The sequence below is a fragment of the Lycium ferocissimum genome, chromosome 5 (genome assembly GCF_029784015.1).
Source record: "Lycium ferocissimum isolate CSIRO_LF1 chromosome 5, AGI_CSIRO_Lferr_CH_V1, whole genome shotgun sequence".
NCBI lineage: Eukaryota > Viridiplantae > Streptophyta > Magnoliopsida > Solanales > Solanaceae > Lycium > Lycium ferocissimum.
In genome coordinates, this window is record NC_081346.1 from 3,720,441 (window position 1) to 3,733,291 (window position 12,851).

The 12,851-nt window shown below is 33.2% G+C and overlaps 2 protein-coding genes across 5 annotated transcripts; both read left to right on the plus strand.

Annotated features, from left to right (window-relative positions):
- Positions 1-680: 680 nt before the first annotated feature.
- LOC132055496 (uncharacterized) lies at positions 681-4,302 on the plus strand. The gene is made up of 4 exons (XM_059447354.1): positions 681-931; positions 1,062-1,183; positions 3,034-3,195; positions 4,091-4,302. Exons 1-4 carry the CDS (start codon positions 710-712, stop codon positions 4,212-4,214), a joined length of 630 nt encoding a protein of 209 aa, XP_059303337.1. The 5' UTR covers positions 681-709; the 3' UTR covers positions 4,215-4,302.
- A 4,923-nt stretch (positions 4,303-9,225) lies between these two features.
- On the plus strand, positions 9,226-12,851 carry LOC132055497 (zinc finger BED domain-containing protein RICESLEEPER 1). Of its 4 annotated transcripts, none has more exons than XM_059447359.1 (4): positions 9,226-9,303; positions 9,404-9,609; positions 10,207-11,087; positions 11,674-12,851. In XM_059447359.1, exons 1-4 carry the CDS (start codon positions 9,275-9,277, stop codon positions 12,586-12,588), a joined length of 2,031 nt encoding a protein of 676 aa, XP_059303342.1. In that variant the 5' UTR covers positions 9,226-9,274; the 3' UTR covers positions 12,589-12,851. The 4 variants fall into 4 exon arrangements, with proteins under 4 accessions (XP_059303342.1, XP_059303340.1, XP_059303339.1 ...); XM_059447357.1 differs by having other exon boundaries at positions 9,256-9,314; positions 9,406-9,609; XM_059447356.1 differs by lacking the exon at positions 9,226-9,303 and having other exon boundaries at positions 9,328-9,609; positions 11,674-12,627; positions 12,661-12,851.

Genomic DNA, 12,851 nt, shown 5'->3' on the forward strand with positions numbered 1-12,851 from the left:
GTAAATGCTTCTTTTTGTTCACATTAAATCCCATGTTATATCAGAATCTAACAAATCTCTAGTAACCTTTTAAATAGTAAAATTCACACACAGAGAAACATTAGTTTGGGTACGTACAAAAACTAATGTAGTAATGTTAAACTTATGCTCATTAATATAAGTGGTTCGGATAATTACCATACCATACTTAAAATAAAGGGTTATCTATTATTGTATGTTAGCATGATCTGAAAAAAAAAAATTATACATTACCAATGTAACTTAAAAACTTTGTGAAAATTCAAAAAGTTCAAAAACATAAAAATAATGATGATTTAAAAAAATAAGCATAAAAATAAAAAAAATAAAAAAAAATAAACAGTTCCCTCTCTAGCCGGCTTTTAATCTTTTGCGGTCCAATCTGACGTACAAGCACAATCTGCAGAGACCGACCCCTTAAATATTCGATTGTATTATTACTCCCTACTTCTCTGTGTTTGTCCAATACTTAGTTTTTTTAGTTTCTTTCTCCATCCAATCTCAATCTTACAGGCAAACTTCCATTTTCAAAATTATAACATGAGCGTACATCAAAAGAAAGAAACTAGTTAGTGCTCTGTATCTCACAAAACCACCTTTGATTAGACCAAGAAATTGATAGAGGGATTCCAAGGTTTTTTTTTTTTTTTTTTTTTTTTTCCTTTTGGGTGGGTGGGGGTGGGGGGTGAATATGGATGTGAGGAAAATAATTGTAATTGTGGAAGATGTAGAAGTATCAAGAACAGCTTTGCAATGGGCTCTTCATAACTTTTTACGTTATGGTGATTTAGTGACACTTCTTCACGTTTTTCCAAATTTAAGATCCGAGAGCAACAAGAAACTTAGGCATCTTCGGCTCAAAGGTTTTCAACTGGCTCTGTCTTTTCAAGACCTTTGCAACAATTATCCCAACGTAGGTCACTCTGTTATTATTTGTTACATTGTTCTGTTTTTCATCCATGTTTTTAAGTTTTAATTTAATTTGTAATGTTACTGATACATATATGATTATAACAGACATAGGGGTACTTGATCTGTTACAGACCAAGACAGAGATTGTGGTAACTGAAGGGGATCAAGATGGTGGAAAGATTGCTGACATGGTTAGAGAGATTGGAGCTTCAGCTCTTGTTGTTGGACTTCATGATCATAGCTTTCTTTACAAGTAAGTTTCAAATCCCTCCGCTTTCCTTCAAAAAATAAAGTTTTTTCTCTGTCGATAATCGTGGTGTTCATGTCAGTTTGTATGCATTTTAGCAAATTTTACAAGTCTACACTTTCCAGCAGCACAGATACTAGGTAACTTTATTGATCAAGACTCGGATAGATGAGAAAAAATCACCTAGTATTTTTGCCCCTCTGCTGCAATTTACCTCATGATTTTCAAACTAGTTCATTGATCACTAGACCAGAATAAAGCTTTTTCTTAGTTGTCAATCTGCTCTTTTTCTTGTTGATAAGTACTAAGAAAAAAGAAAATTAAGATTACAGGGTGGGTTGAGTCTTTGAGGACAAATTCATTAATTGATTAGAGGTTATATGAATTGAAGTTATTTCTGTGTAGATAGAAAATGGACAGGAAGTTCCTTCCTAGCATTAAAGCCATTAAAGGCCTATCACCATGGTTGGTCAACTCTCCTCTGCCCTTAAGGAACAGGCCCTTTTAGTAGTTAACCCAATACGTACCCCACCCCTTCTACCCTTTTTGGATTGAGCTATGCACAATGTTGATATCTGCTTCAGTTGAAAATTGCAATAGGCCTTGTAATCTACCCAATGAAGTAAACACTTTTTTATCCAATTTTTTTTTTTTTTTTTCAAAATTAAAACTCGAAATCTCTTCTTATGGAGACAAAGATGGTGGCTCCAACTTCCAATTTCTGTCTTTGACATGTTAGTTGTTCTGCAAGATTACTGTTATAGTACCAATAGATTCACTACTTTATCAAACATTGCAAACTGAACGTTTATTTCTGGTATATTGTTTCATATCGAGAAGGGAATGTGTACCTCCAAAACTATATTTAGTGTACCTTAGTAGTTTTTTTTTTTTTTTAGTTACATAGGGAGTAGTAGGGAGGAGAAATGGGGAAGGGATTACATGTGGGGATTCGAACCTAACCAACAAGGTAAAAGTTCAGATAGTTTACTTAGTTATTATTGGATTTAAAATATTTAGGGCTGGATAAGGATTAATGAATTATTAATTGAGTTTGATGGAACTCCTATCTGTTGTTGTTTACTTGGTGAGATTTGTTATAGAATGGCCAATCTCCTCTTACTCTGCCACGTTTCGGTTACAGCCTATTGGCCGGCCGTTTCCTGCAATTTGTATGCTCATTATTTGACTGCTAAATTTTTTATTCATGCCTATCACATTATCCTCACAGTATAATATCCTTAAGAATTGTTTTAGGATCTCAATATTTTTGTGCACACAGTATTGAAATGTGTGATCATTTCATCAAAAAATTTAAACTATTAAAGAAAACATATTTTTAATTACTTAATTATATTATGTTTTACCCTACAATGTGCGAGCGCAAGGAATTAAGGCTGGTCAATTCTTGGCCTGCTCATATGAAAGATACATATTTGTTTCTATGAAACGAGAAACTTAGCTAGCTGATATATCCCTATCTGCTAACCTACTCACACTGAGATATGCAATCACAACAAATGGGGAATGAACTAGGAAACAAGAGCCACTTGTATAGTGGGAACTATGACACTGACCCATAGCCATGGGTTATAGAAATAGAATTGTTTGGTTGCACTTTATTCATCGATGAAGAGAGCGCTATAGAATCCTGACCAAGACTTGTAGATATATGACAGAGTATTTCTTTGGATCTTATCATAAAGTTAACCTAGTTATAGTCGATTATATAAATTCTCAATAATCATTACACTCTAATTGAATAGTTTCATCTGCAATGTTTTATTTACTTAGATATGTTTAATAGAGTGGAACTAATACTACTAGTACTAACTATTTATTTATTCCTTGCATAGAATGGCCATGGCCCACAACAGTATAGCAAACAATTTGAGTTGCAAAGTACTAGCCATCAAGCAACCAACGCCATTGACCACGACAAGGAAATTAAGAACTATTTTTTTGCCTAACAGTTCAACCAACATGGACTTCTCACAGATTGAAATAGCTGCACTGAGGTAAGAATATGATTCCTAATAATCTCATGCATTGCATTTCCTTTTCTTACTTTGATCCAAGTCAGTTACCTGCTCCATATACTATATATAATCTGTGGTCCAAACTCTGGTATAATCCCACTAATAAATCATTAAAGTGATAAGATATATTGAAAATTTCTATTTAGTATTCCTCCGTCTTAATTGGAGGTTTCGGATTTGAACCCAGAAAATGAAATCACGTTTGGTAGGGAGAGTATTACCTCCAAACTGGAACTTCCTGGCGTGAAACTGAATTAGTTGAGCCTCAAAGCGAGTGTTGAACATCGAGAGGGAAAAAATATTGCGTCTTATATTAACCATTAGATTAAAGTGGTAAAATGAATTGGGTATTTTACTTAATGAGTTCGTTACCTTAGTTGTGATGTGATGAGGAATAGATAAGTCAATATGGTACAGCTGTAGTCTGTAGACAATAGAAATTAAGGATAGGGTTTGTTTTATTACTTCAAGCAAGAGGTAACAAGAAATAAATGAGTTTGTTTGCCTGTCAACTTGACAACACATCTTGGATAATATACATTTGTTGACAGCGGCATAAATAGAAATTCTTATAAGGGTAATCAGAAAAATATAAAATTGTGACACATGAAATTTGAACGTATGATGATTCAAAGCAAATTTTGAACCACCCTTACCACATTTAATATAAAGGATGTTTATATCCTTTAACAAATTGGAATTACTCCTATTTTTTACAGTCTATCAAATTGTGATCATGTACAATTTTAGTAATATTTGGCGGTTTGTTTGTGCGTAAATCATAAAGGAAATGCCCCACAAAAAACAGAAAAGGACATAATATGTGTCCCACCAGCCATTGATGATTGAAGTAAGAATAATGTAATGTGTGCAGCGTCCCAGAAATTCATCCACCAAGAATTCCATACCAAGTTTGTCCAGACCCTCATGCTATTATTTGGAGAAAAGGGAGATCCAGAAGATGGGGGAGATCCAGAAGATGGACAAGAAGAAATTAAATCAACTAGCTATACTTTCCATTTCAATGAGAGAATTATGTATATCTGTTATTATTAATTATTTGATGACAAATGTGGTTTTTGAATTTGTCAGTTTGACTCACACAGCATAGAACAAAGAGAAAAAAGGTTTACAAAATTCTCAAATTTGTTGGTAATTTGGCAAATGAAGACTCATAAAATCATGTGATTATAGCAACCAAAAAAAAAAAAAAAGCGAATGGTATAGTAGTTTTTTCCATTTGCTCAATTGAATATATATATATATATATTTTTTTTTTGAGTTGGGTTTTGAAAAAAAAAATTCAAGCATCAGACCAGCCAACTTTAACATCTTTTGTAAGTGAAAATGTTTAGAGCCCAATGGGCTAGTGAGTGACATGCCCAAGAGTACTAGAAACCTTTTCAGCATGTCAATATTTCAAAACTGTTCTTGTTATCTTTTTAATAAGTTATTGTGTTTTTTTTTTTAATTTGATATAACATACATCAAATATTCTTATTACTAGTACCAGCAAGCTATAGACCCCCAAAACAAGTTACAACAATCAATGTTTTTTTAAAAATTGTATTTTTTTTTTCCTCAGCCTCATAGTTTAATGTTATCGGTGGACTTCTCTCACACAAGGGGTTTGTGATAATTGAAAATAAACACCTTCTTTTTCATCAAGACTTATAATTTACTGGTATCGGAATGAATTCTTTCACTCAATATGTATATGTCCAATTTTCACTTTTCCTTTCTCCTTTCCGTAACAGAAAAGAAAAAGATTTATTATCCATTATCACAAGTTCATGGGTGTTTTTGAAACATTGTAAAGTGAAGTAATGAAATTATCCTTAAATTCATTGGCTTCGAGTGGGAAATGGAAATATAGAAACAACCAAACTAGCTGGTTGGCCGTGGCGAAAAAAGTATAGTTACTCTATTTCACGCATGTAACCGTGTAAGTACTATTGATTGGATGTGAAATTTATAACGTCGACTATATATGAGTGAAAATAATTAAAATACTAGGACTAGTTAGGAGATAAATAAAACAAAAAATGAGAAGTGGTCATTTTATTTTACACTCTAAAAAATTCTATAATTCCAAATTACTTTGCTAATCTCTATAAGATTTTTTGTTAAATCTAAATTTTGTCAAAGTCTTTTTATAATAAAAGAGTTTGGAAAAAATACAAAATTTAACAAAATAAAAGAGTAAACTAAATAAAAGAACGGCTAGAGAACTGAGGCCGGGTTGATGCAACTAAACTCAATAAAAAGTCTCCAACTCTGTGGCTTGAGTTTTCTACAGATTATTTGATACACTTCTAATTTTTGGCTCCTCTGCTCAAATAAGTTGGAAATTTTCACACGATATGAATAATTATTGAATTAGGGATTCTAGAATCTTTTAATTCAAATTAGTTCGCACTAAACCAATTTTGTTTTATATATTGTGAATAGATAGATTTACAATTTTGTAGAGCATTTATCCATTTTATTAAGAATATTTTCAAGACTAGTTTAATGTCACAAACCATTATTAAATTATAAGTCTCCTCGCCCAAGACTAGTTTAATCCTAATTGCTCGCAAGAGGGATATGAAGCTTGAGTTGGCTCATATTTCTAATACACAAAAGAGGCGGGGCAAAAACATGAGGTAATTTTTTTGATATATTTAAATTTTGATTGACAAAATTATTTAATACTTTAGATGCCGTACAAACTCGCCCCACTATCATTATAGTTTAAAAAAAAAAACACTTTAGTACAAAAAGTAGGGGTGTACATGGACCGGGTTGGTTCGGATTTTTTAAAGATCAAACCAAACCAATTGCATTGGGTTTTTAAATTTATAAACCAAACCAAACCAATAAAAGTCGGGTTTTTCAACCTCGGATTTTCTTTGTTTTTTCGGGTTGGTCGGGTTTTTCAGGTTTTTTTCCGATAAAGTCTTCATACAAAACACATAACTTGTACTTCAAATATTTCTTTAGTCCTAGTAACATACGACTATCTAATTAAGATATTTATTAAGAAAATAACACAAAACGTGAGATGAGAAATGAAATTGTACTAAAATATTTAACGAAAAAAATTTAGTGAAATTGCATAAAATAAAATGATCATAATCTAAAAGTACTAAGTCATGCTATAATAAATACGGCTAATTTATAAGACATGTAGAAAATGATCATAATCTAAAAGTACTAATTCATGCTAAAATAAGTACGGTAATATGTATTAATTACATGACTAGATATTAAAGAAAAAAATAAAATTAAGTTATATATTTTCACTTTCTAAACTAATACAAAACTAAATAATAGATATCAACATTATTGTCATTCCAGTGTTAGATGTGAATTACTTTTGTTAGCATTAGTATTGATTTGATTTTTGTTGAGTTTTATTTGAGTTACTAATATCATTGGGCTATAAAATTTATTGGAACATTCAAAATTCTAATTCCAAGCTTGAAATAATATGTTAAAAGATAAAAAAAACTATGAAAAACTTAAAGAAACATTTATAAATTACATTATAAATAAATATTTTAATGTATAAAATATGTTTGAAATTTTATAAATATAATGTCGGGTTGGTTTGATTCGGTTTGACTTTTTTTGGTTAAAACCAAACCAAACCAATAGTGTTCGGGTTTTTCTTTTTAAAACCAAACCAAGTCAAACTAAGCTACTAGTCGGATTTTTTTCTCGGTTTGGTTCGAATTATCGGTTTGGTGTAATTTGTCGGTTTGCTTTGTACACCCCTAACAAAAAGAATGACATAAATCATAACTTTTCTTAAAAGTTAAACTAATACTAATATTACTGATTAAGATTTCTTATAAATTAGAAGTAAAAATTATTTTAAACAATTATACATATATCGACTCTCTCAACTTATTTGTAACTAAGCATAGTTATTACTGGTGTTGTTGAATACATTTGTCGACGCTAAACTAAAAGTAAACTACTGATATCTTATCATCAATGGTTTGGTGCGATAGATAGAATTCATTCACCTTTATCAACGGTCTCGAGTTCAAGCATTGTAAGAAGGAAAAACTTAATAGATAGCGGTTGAGGAAAAATTTAATAGATAGCAGTTGCTTTTTTAAGAAATCCTAGGCGGTGGGTATTCATAATAGTCAAGCTCCAAAACAAATAACCATACTATATAAGCGGCAATCAAGAAAGTTTGTCGTCCTCACAATACCATTTGATCCTATGAAGCTCCTTCACGTGTATGTCACTTTTAACTTTTGTATTCCCATTTTTTTCCTCATTCGTTTTCTTAAGACAATCCACGTAGGCCTTTTTAATTGGTGAAACTTTGTGGATTTTTCTTATCTTTTATTTCATCTGTCTCAATTTATGAGGCACCCTTTCCTTTTTAGTCTGTCCTAAAAAAAGTTACCTTATTATAATTAGAAACAACTTAACTTTAAAATTTTCCTTTTGCCTTAATGAAATGATTTACAGTACACACAAGTGTTTAACGTTTGTTTTAGACTACAAATTTCAAAAGTCTTCCTTTATTTCTTAAACTTTGTGCCAAGTCAAACGGCGTCCCATAAATTGGGATGGAGGGAATATTAGAAACACATATATTTCAATTATCATTTTGAAGAAGTTATAACTATCTTGAATTTTAGTGATCGTATGATGTCATATTGTATTCGTGTTGAATCAGTGCGATTCTCATGTAATTGATTTTTTTTCCAACTAATTTTTTTAAATTGTATAAGAAGATTTTGTGACCAATTTTATTCATCACCTTTGAACGATCTATGATGTATTACAAATACTAAAAGTAAAAGTTATTAATTGGTGTCATATAATGTTGAAAATGAAGGTAGTATTATCAGTCAACACAATCTTTTTTTTAAATCTCTTGTTTGGTTAAATAAGAATGAAGATTTTTAAGCACCAAAAATATACTTGAAGAATTAAATTGATTATTGAGGTGCATTTTATGGATTTATTTTTTCCTTAATTTTGTTTAAAATTAAGCTTAAATCGCCACATTTAACAAGCATAAAACCTTGTCACATAAAATTATGAGTGACACTAAAACTTAATAAATACCAAAATAATTATTTCCATTTATACTAAAAAAAAATAAAAAATCTGCACACAAATTCATAAAAATACTAATGTTTTTCAATTTATGATCCTCACCAAGTCGTAATTATTTTCATACTTTAAATCATGTTACTTCATAGAATATTGAATTTTTGCATTCCTTTGTATCCATTAATTCTCCTTCCAAACTTCCGTCCTTATAAATAATTTCTTTCTTTAAAAAAAAAAAAAATCAATTTGTGACTAAGAAACTAATAATTTTAAAGACTTATCGACAAGAAATGATTAATGTACCATTAGATTAAGTTAATTATGCAGTTGAAAAATATGACAGAAGTTATATTTTCTTAATTAAAATTACTATTTTTAGATCATGAGTTCTAATAATACGTGGAAAAGTAGAAAAAGAAAAGGGGGCGTAGAGGGCGGCGTTTGGCGTGACGGCTCTACCAACTCACTAAAGGCATTCAGCTTCGTCTCCTCTTATGAGTTCTGTTGTATCAGTCGGATCTGAGATCGGCTTCCCAACACACTAATCTGGCTTACAACACTCTCTGATCTCTTTCTCAGCTTCGCCTTCAAACTCAACTCCTCCCTCTTCCCTTTCCCTCCATTTCTTTCCCTGCAAACTCCTCCTTCCCTTTACCCCCTTCTTTCTACTTCTCTTTCTCTCACTAAACCTCTTCTCAATACTAAGATGACAAGTGTTTTTCCAAAGTTCAACTCTAATTTGTAAGTTTAGTTATTGATATTCTTAGTTCCTCACCCCTCTTCTTCCTTAAACCCTAAATGCATGCTATCCTTTTTTCAAATCTTTGATAACTGCTCTGATTTTTTTTATTTTTTCCTTTTTCAAATTCATTTGCAGGTGAGGAGCTTTGGGACCAACAGACATCCCTACTGTGTCTCTCATGAATTTCCAAGTACTAGTATGAAATAGGCAGGAACATTGAGTGGGAAAACTGGAGCTGTGAATGTGATGGATTGGGGTGCTAACTCTCTTTATAAGACTTTAAAAGGTACTACTACATTTCACTCCACTTGTTCCTTTTCTTATGATTGTGCATTCATCTTCTTTGATCCTCTTTCCTATCGCTCTCGTTGGAATAGAAATGGAACCCAAATCCCTTGCCGTTGTGGAATCTACAAGTACAATCCATCCTATAGATACCGGGCCAGAGAAAGCTCCTACAACAAAAACAAGGAAAAAGACCATGACATCAGTGTATCTCAAGTACTTTGAGACAGCTCCAGATGGGAAAATTAGGAAGTGTAAATTTTGTGGACAGAGTTATTCAATTGCAACAGCCACTGGTAATTTTTCATGTCTAAACCTTTTTTTCCCTGTTAATTGAGACAAATGCTGAATTTTCATGTGAGGGCAGGGGCGGAGCCATGTTAGTTCCAGGGGGCTGAACCCCCTCGGCGAAAAATTACAGTGTATTTTCAAAGTTAAAATTATTTTATTATGTATATATAGTATATATTGAACCCCCTGACTTCTTCGTGTATTTACTTTCTAGAATTTTTGAACCCCCTAGATGAAAATCCTGGCTCCGCCACTGTGTGAGGGTGCTTAGAAAAGAATTGGGTGATACATAATGAATTGATAGTTACATCAAGTGTAGTCTATAGAATCAGAATTATGGAAATACTAAACCAATATTGGTGAAATAGTAATGAATGTATTATGTCGTATTTGTAGACCTTTGATGTTCTTATTCCTTTTTAAAAGGCAAGTTGGGCAGACATCTCAGCAATCGAGTAATGAATGTATTATGTCGTATTTGTAGACCTTTGATGTTGTTTTTCCTTTTTAAAAGGCAACTTGGGCAGACATCTCAGCAATCGAGTAATGAATGTATTATGTCGTATTTGTAGACCTTTGATGTACTTATTCCTTTTTAAAAGGCAACTTGGGCAGACATCTCAGCAATCGCCATCCGGGATATGATATAACAGTGAATGTTGCTAGTCCTGCGCAACAGCCTGTCATTGTTCCCAAGAAGCCTCAACCTCAATCTCAAGCTCATGCCAAAGTACCTCAGTTGGAGCTCGATCATTTGAACTGGTTGCTTGTCAAGTGGCTTATTCTTGCATCTCTTCCTCCTTCTACTTTGGACGAACATTGGATTGTGAATTCATTTAAATTTCTTAATCCAACCGTAAAACTTTGGCCTAGAGAAAAGTTCCAAACAGTACTTTATGAAGTTTTTAGAAGCATGCAGGAAGATGTGAGGGTGATAGTGGACCAAATTTCTTCCAAAGTCTCTATTACTCTTGATTTCTGGACATCTTACGAGCAACTCCTCTATATGAGCATCACATGCCAATGGATTGACGAAAATTGGTCTTTCCAGAGGTTGCTCCTTGATATTTGTCACATATCCTCTCCTTGTGGGGCTACTGAAATTTCTCACGCTTTGTTGAAGGTCCTTAATCTGTATAATATTGACAACAGAGTCCTCTGTTGCACACATGATAATAGTCCGATTGCACTGCATGCATGTCATACACTCAAAGAAGATATGGACAGCCAAAATACGAGTCATTTCTACTATCTTCCATGTGCTGCTCATACTTTGAATTCAATCATAAATGATGGACTAAGATCTACAAAGACAATAATTTCCAAAATAAGGGAGTTTGTCCTAAAGGTGAACACGTCCTTTGAGATTTCTCAAGATTTTCTCCAATGTTGCAATGCTTATCAAGAAGGCAATTGGCAAGTCCCTCTTGATGCCTCGCCTCGTTGGAGTGGCAATTATCAGATGCTTGACATTGCACGGAAGGTATTTCCTTTCCTGTTAAATATGCTCATTAATGTCAAGTTACTAATTCTTGTAAAAATAGTTAAGAACTAGGTGAAAACATTTATCTAGCTTATATAAGTTTATAGTGAAGTTGGACTAGTACTGTTCAAAGCTCGCCTTGAAAATTGCCTTAAACCATTACATTTTTATTGTGAAGTTCTTCAATGTCAATAATATGTGTAACATTAGTTTGCCTCAAATTGTGTTGAATATATTATGATAACGAATTTTATATTCTTCTCTTATCTCAAATAGTTCAAAGTATTTTGCACACAAAATGCCAATCTTATTCAGGAATAAACTTTGGCTTGATTACTTGACTCTGAAACCAAAATATTATCATTCTCTAACATTGAATTTGCATTTGGATATCTCTTAGCAACTATATTGCACAGAAATACATAGATATGCCAACATTGTTGAGTTATGGGCTGTTTCTTACTACTTATAAATGGAATCGACGGACCATCTTAAGGAAGATACAAGAACTTGGATTTGAAAATATGATTCTGCTTTACATTTAATCTACAATGACCGATGACTTCAATTATATTCTCCCATGCAGGCAGGTAAATCAATGGAAACTATTGTCCGAAAATATGATGAGCTATTAGGCAGTAGGGTGCTCCTCAGCACCATGGAGAAGAATGCTGTGAATATCATGCATGCATATTTAGAACCTTTCTATAAAACCATCAATGACATATGTACAAACAAAGTACTAACAATTGGCCTGGTTCTTTTCTTCATGGATCACATTTCTGAAATAATTGCAGCCTCTAAAGACTCTCGACACAGCCCTGACTGGCTCAAAAGTGCTGAGGAAATGGCTACGAAAGCCCGGAGCTACAATGACCAGGTCTGCAATGTCTTCACATATATGACTGCCATTCTTGATCCAAGAATAAAGGTTGAGCTCATTCCAGAAAGTCTCAACTCCGAAAATCACTTGGAGGAAGCCAGAAGACATTTTATGAGAAACTATTCCACCAGTCATTTTGCTTCTATCACCGGCTCTTACGCTGCACAAGAGCTAGAAGATGGAGGAAGTGTTTCTTTTGCAGAGGAAATTGCTCGTAAGAAACGTAGGGCAAGCATGTCCTCCGCCACAGATGAACTCACCCAATATTTATCAGAGCCTCCTGCTTCAATAGCAACAGATGTCTTGGAATGGTGGAAGGTGAATAGCACGCGTTACCCACGGTTGTCAGTGATGGCTCGGGACTTTTTAGCTGCACAACCGACTGCTTTGGCGCCTGAAGACCTTTTCTGCAGCAAAGGTGATGAGATAGAGAAGCAGAGGTTCTCAACACCCTACGAGAGCACTCAAGCATTGCACTGTGTGAAGTCATGGATGCAAGGTGGATTCAAGTTGAAGTATAAATCAACTGAAATTGATTATGAGAGGTTAATGGAACTAGCAACCGCTACAGCAGCTGAAAGTTCTATGGCTGGTTCCGACAAGAAGCAGAAATCATGATTGGTTTTTAATTGATGAAACTGAAGGGACCTAATTGAGGCCATAGAATGGGTGATAAACATTAAATCAGAGGTTCATCTTTTCCAACTTTTGTTCTGTGTAATATGTAGATTTATCATTTGTTTAGTGTACAGGTTTGACTAGACAAAACACTAACCCGAGACAATGAATTTTATGTTATTAGTAATCGTAGAGCAACTATCAACATCATTTTTTTTCTTCAAGTGCTGGTAACAACAGGGTAGTGGTTGTCATTTTTTTTT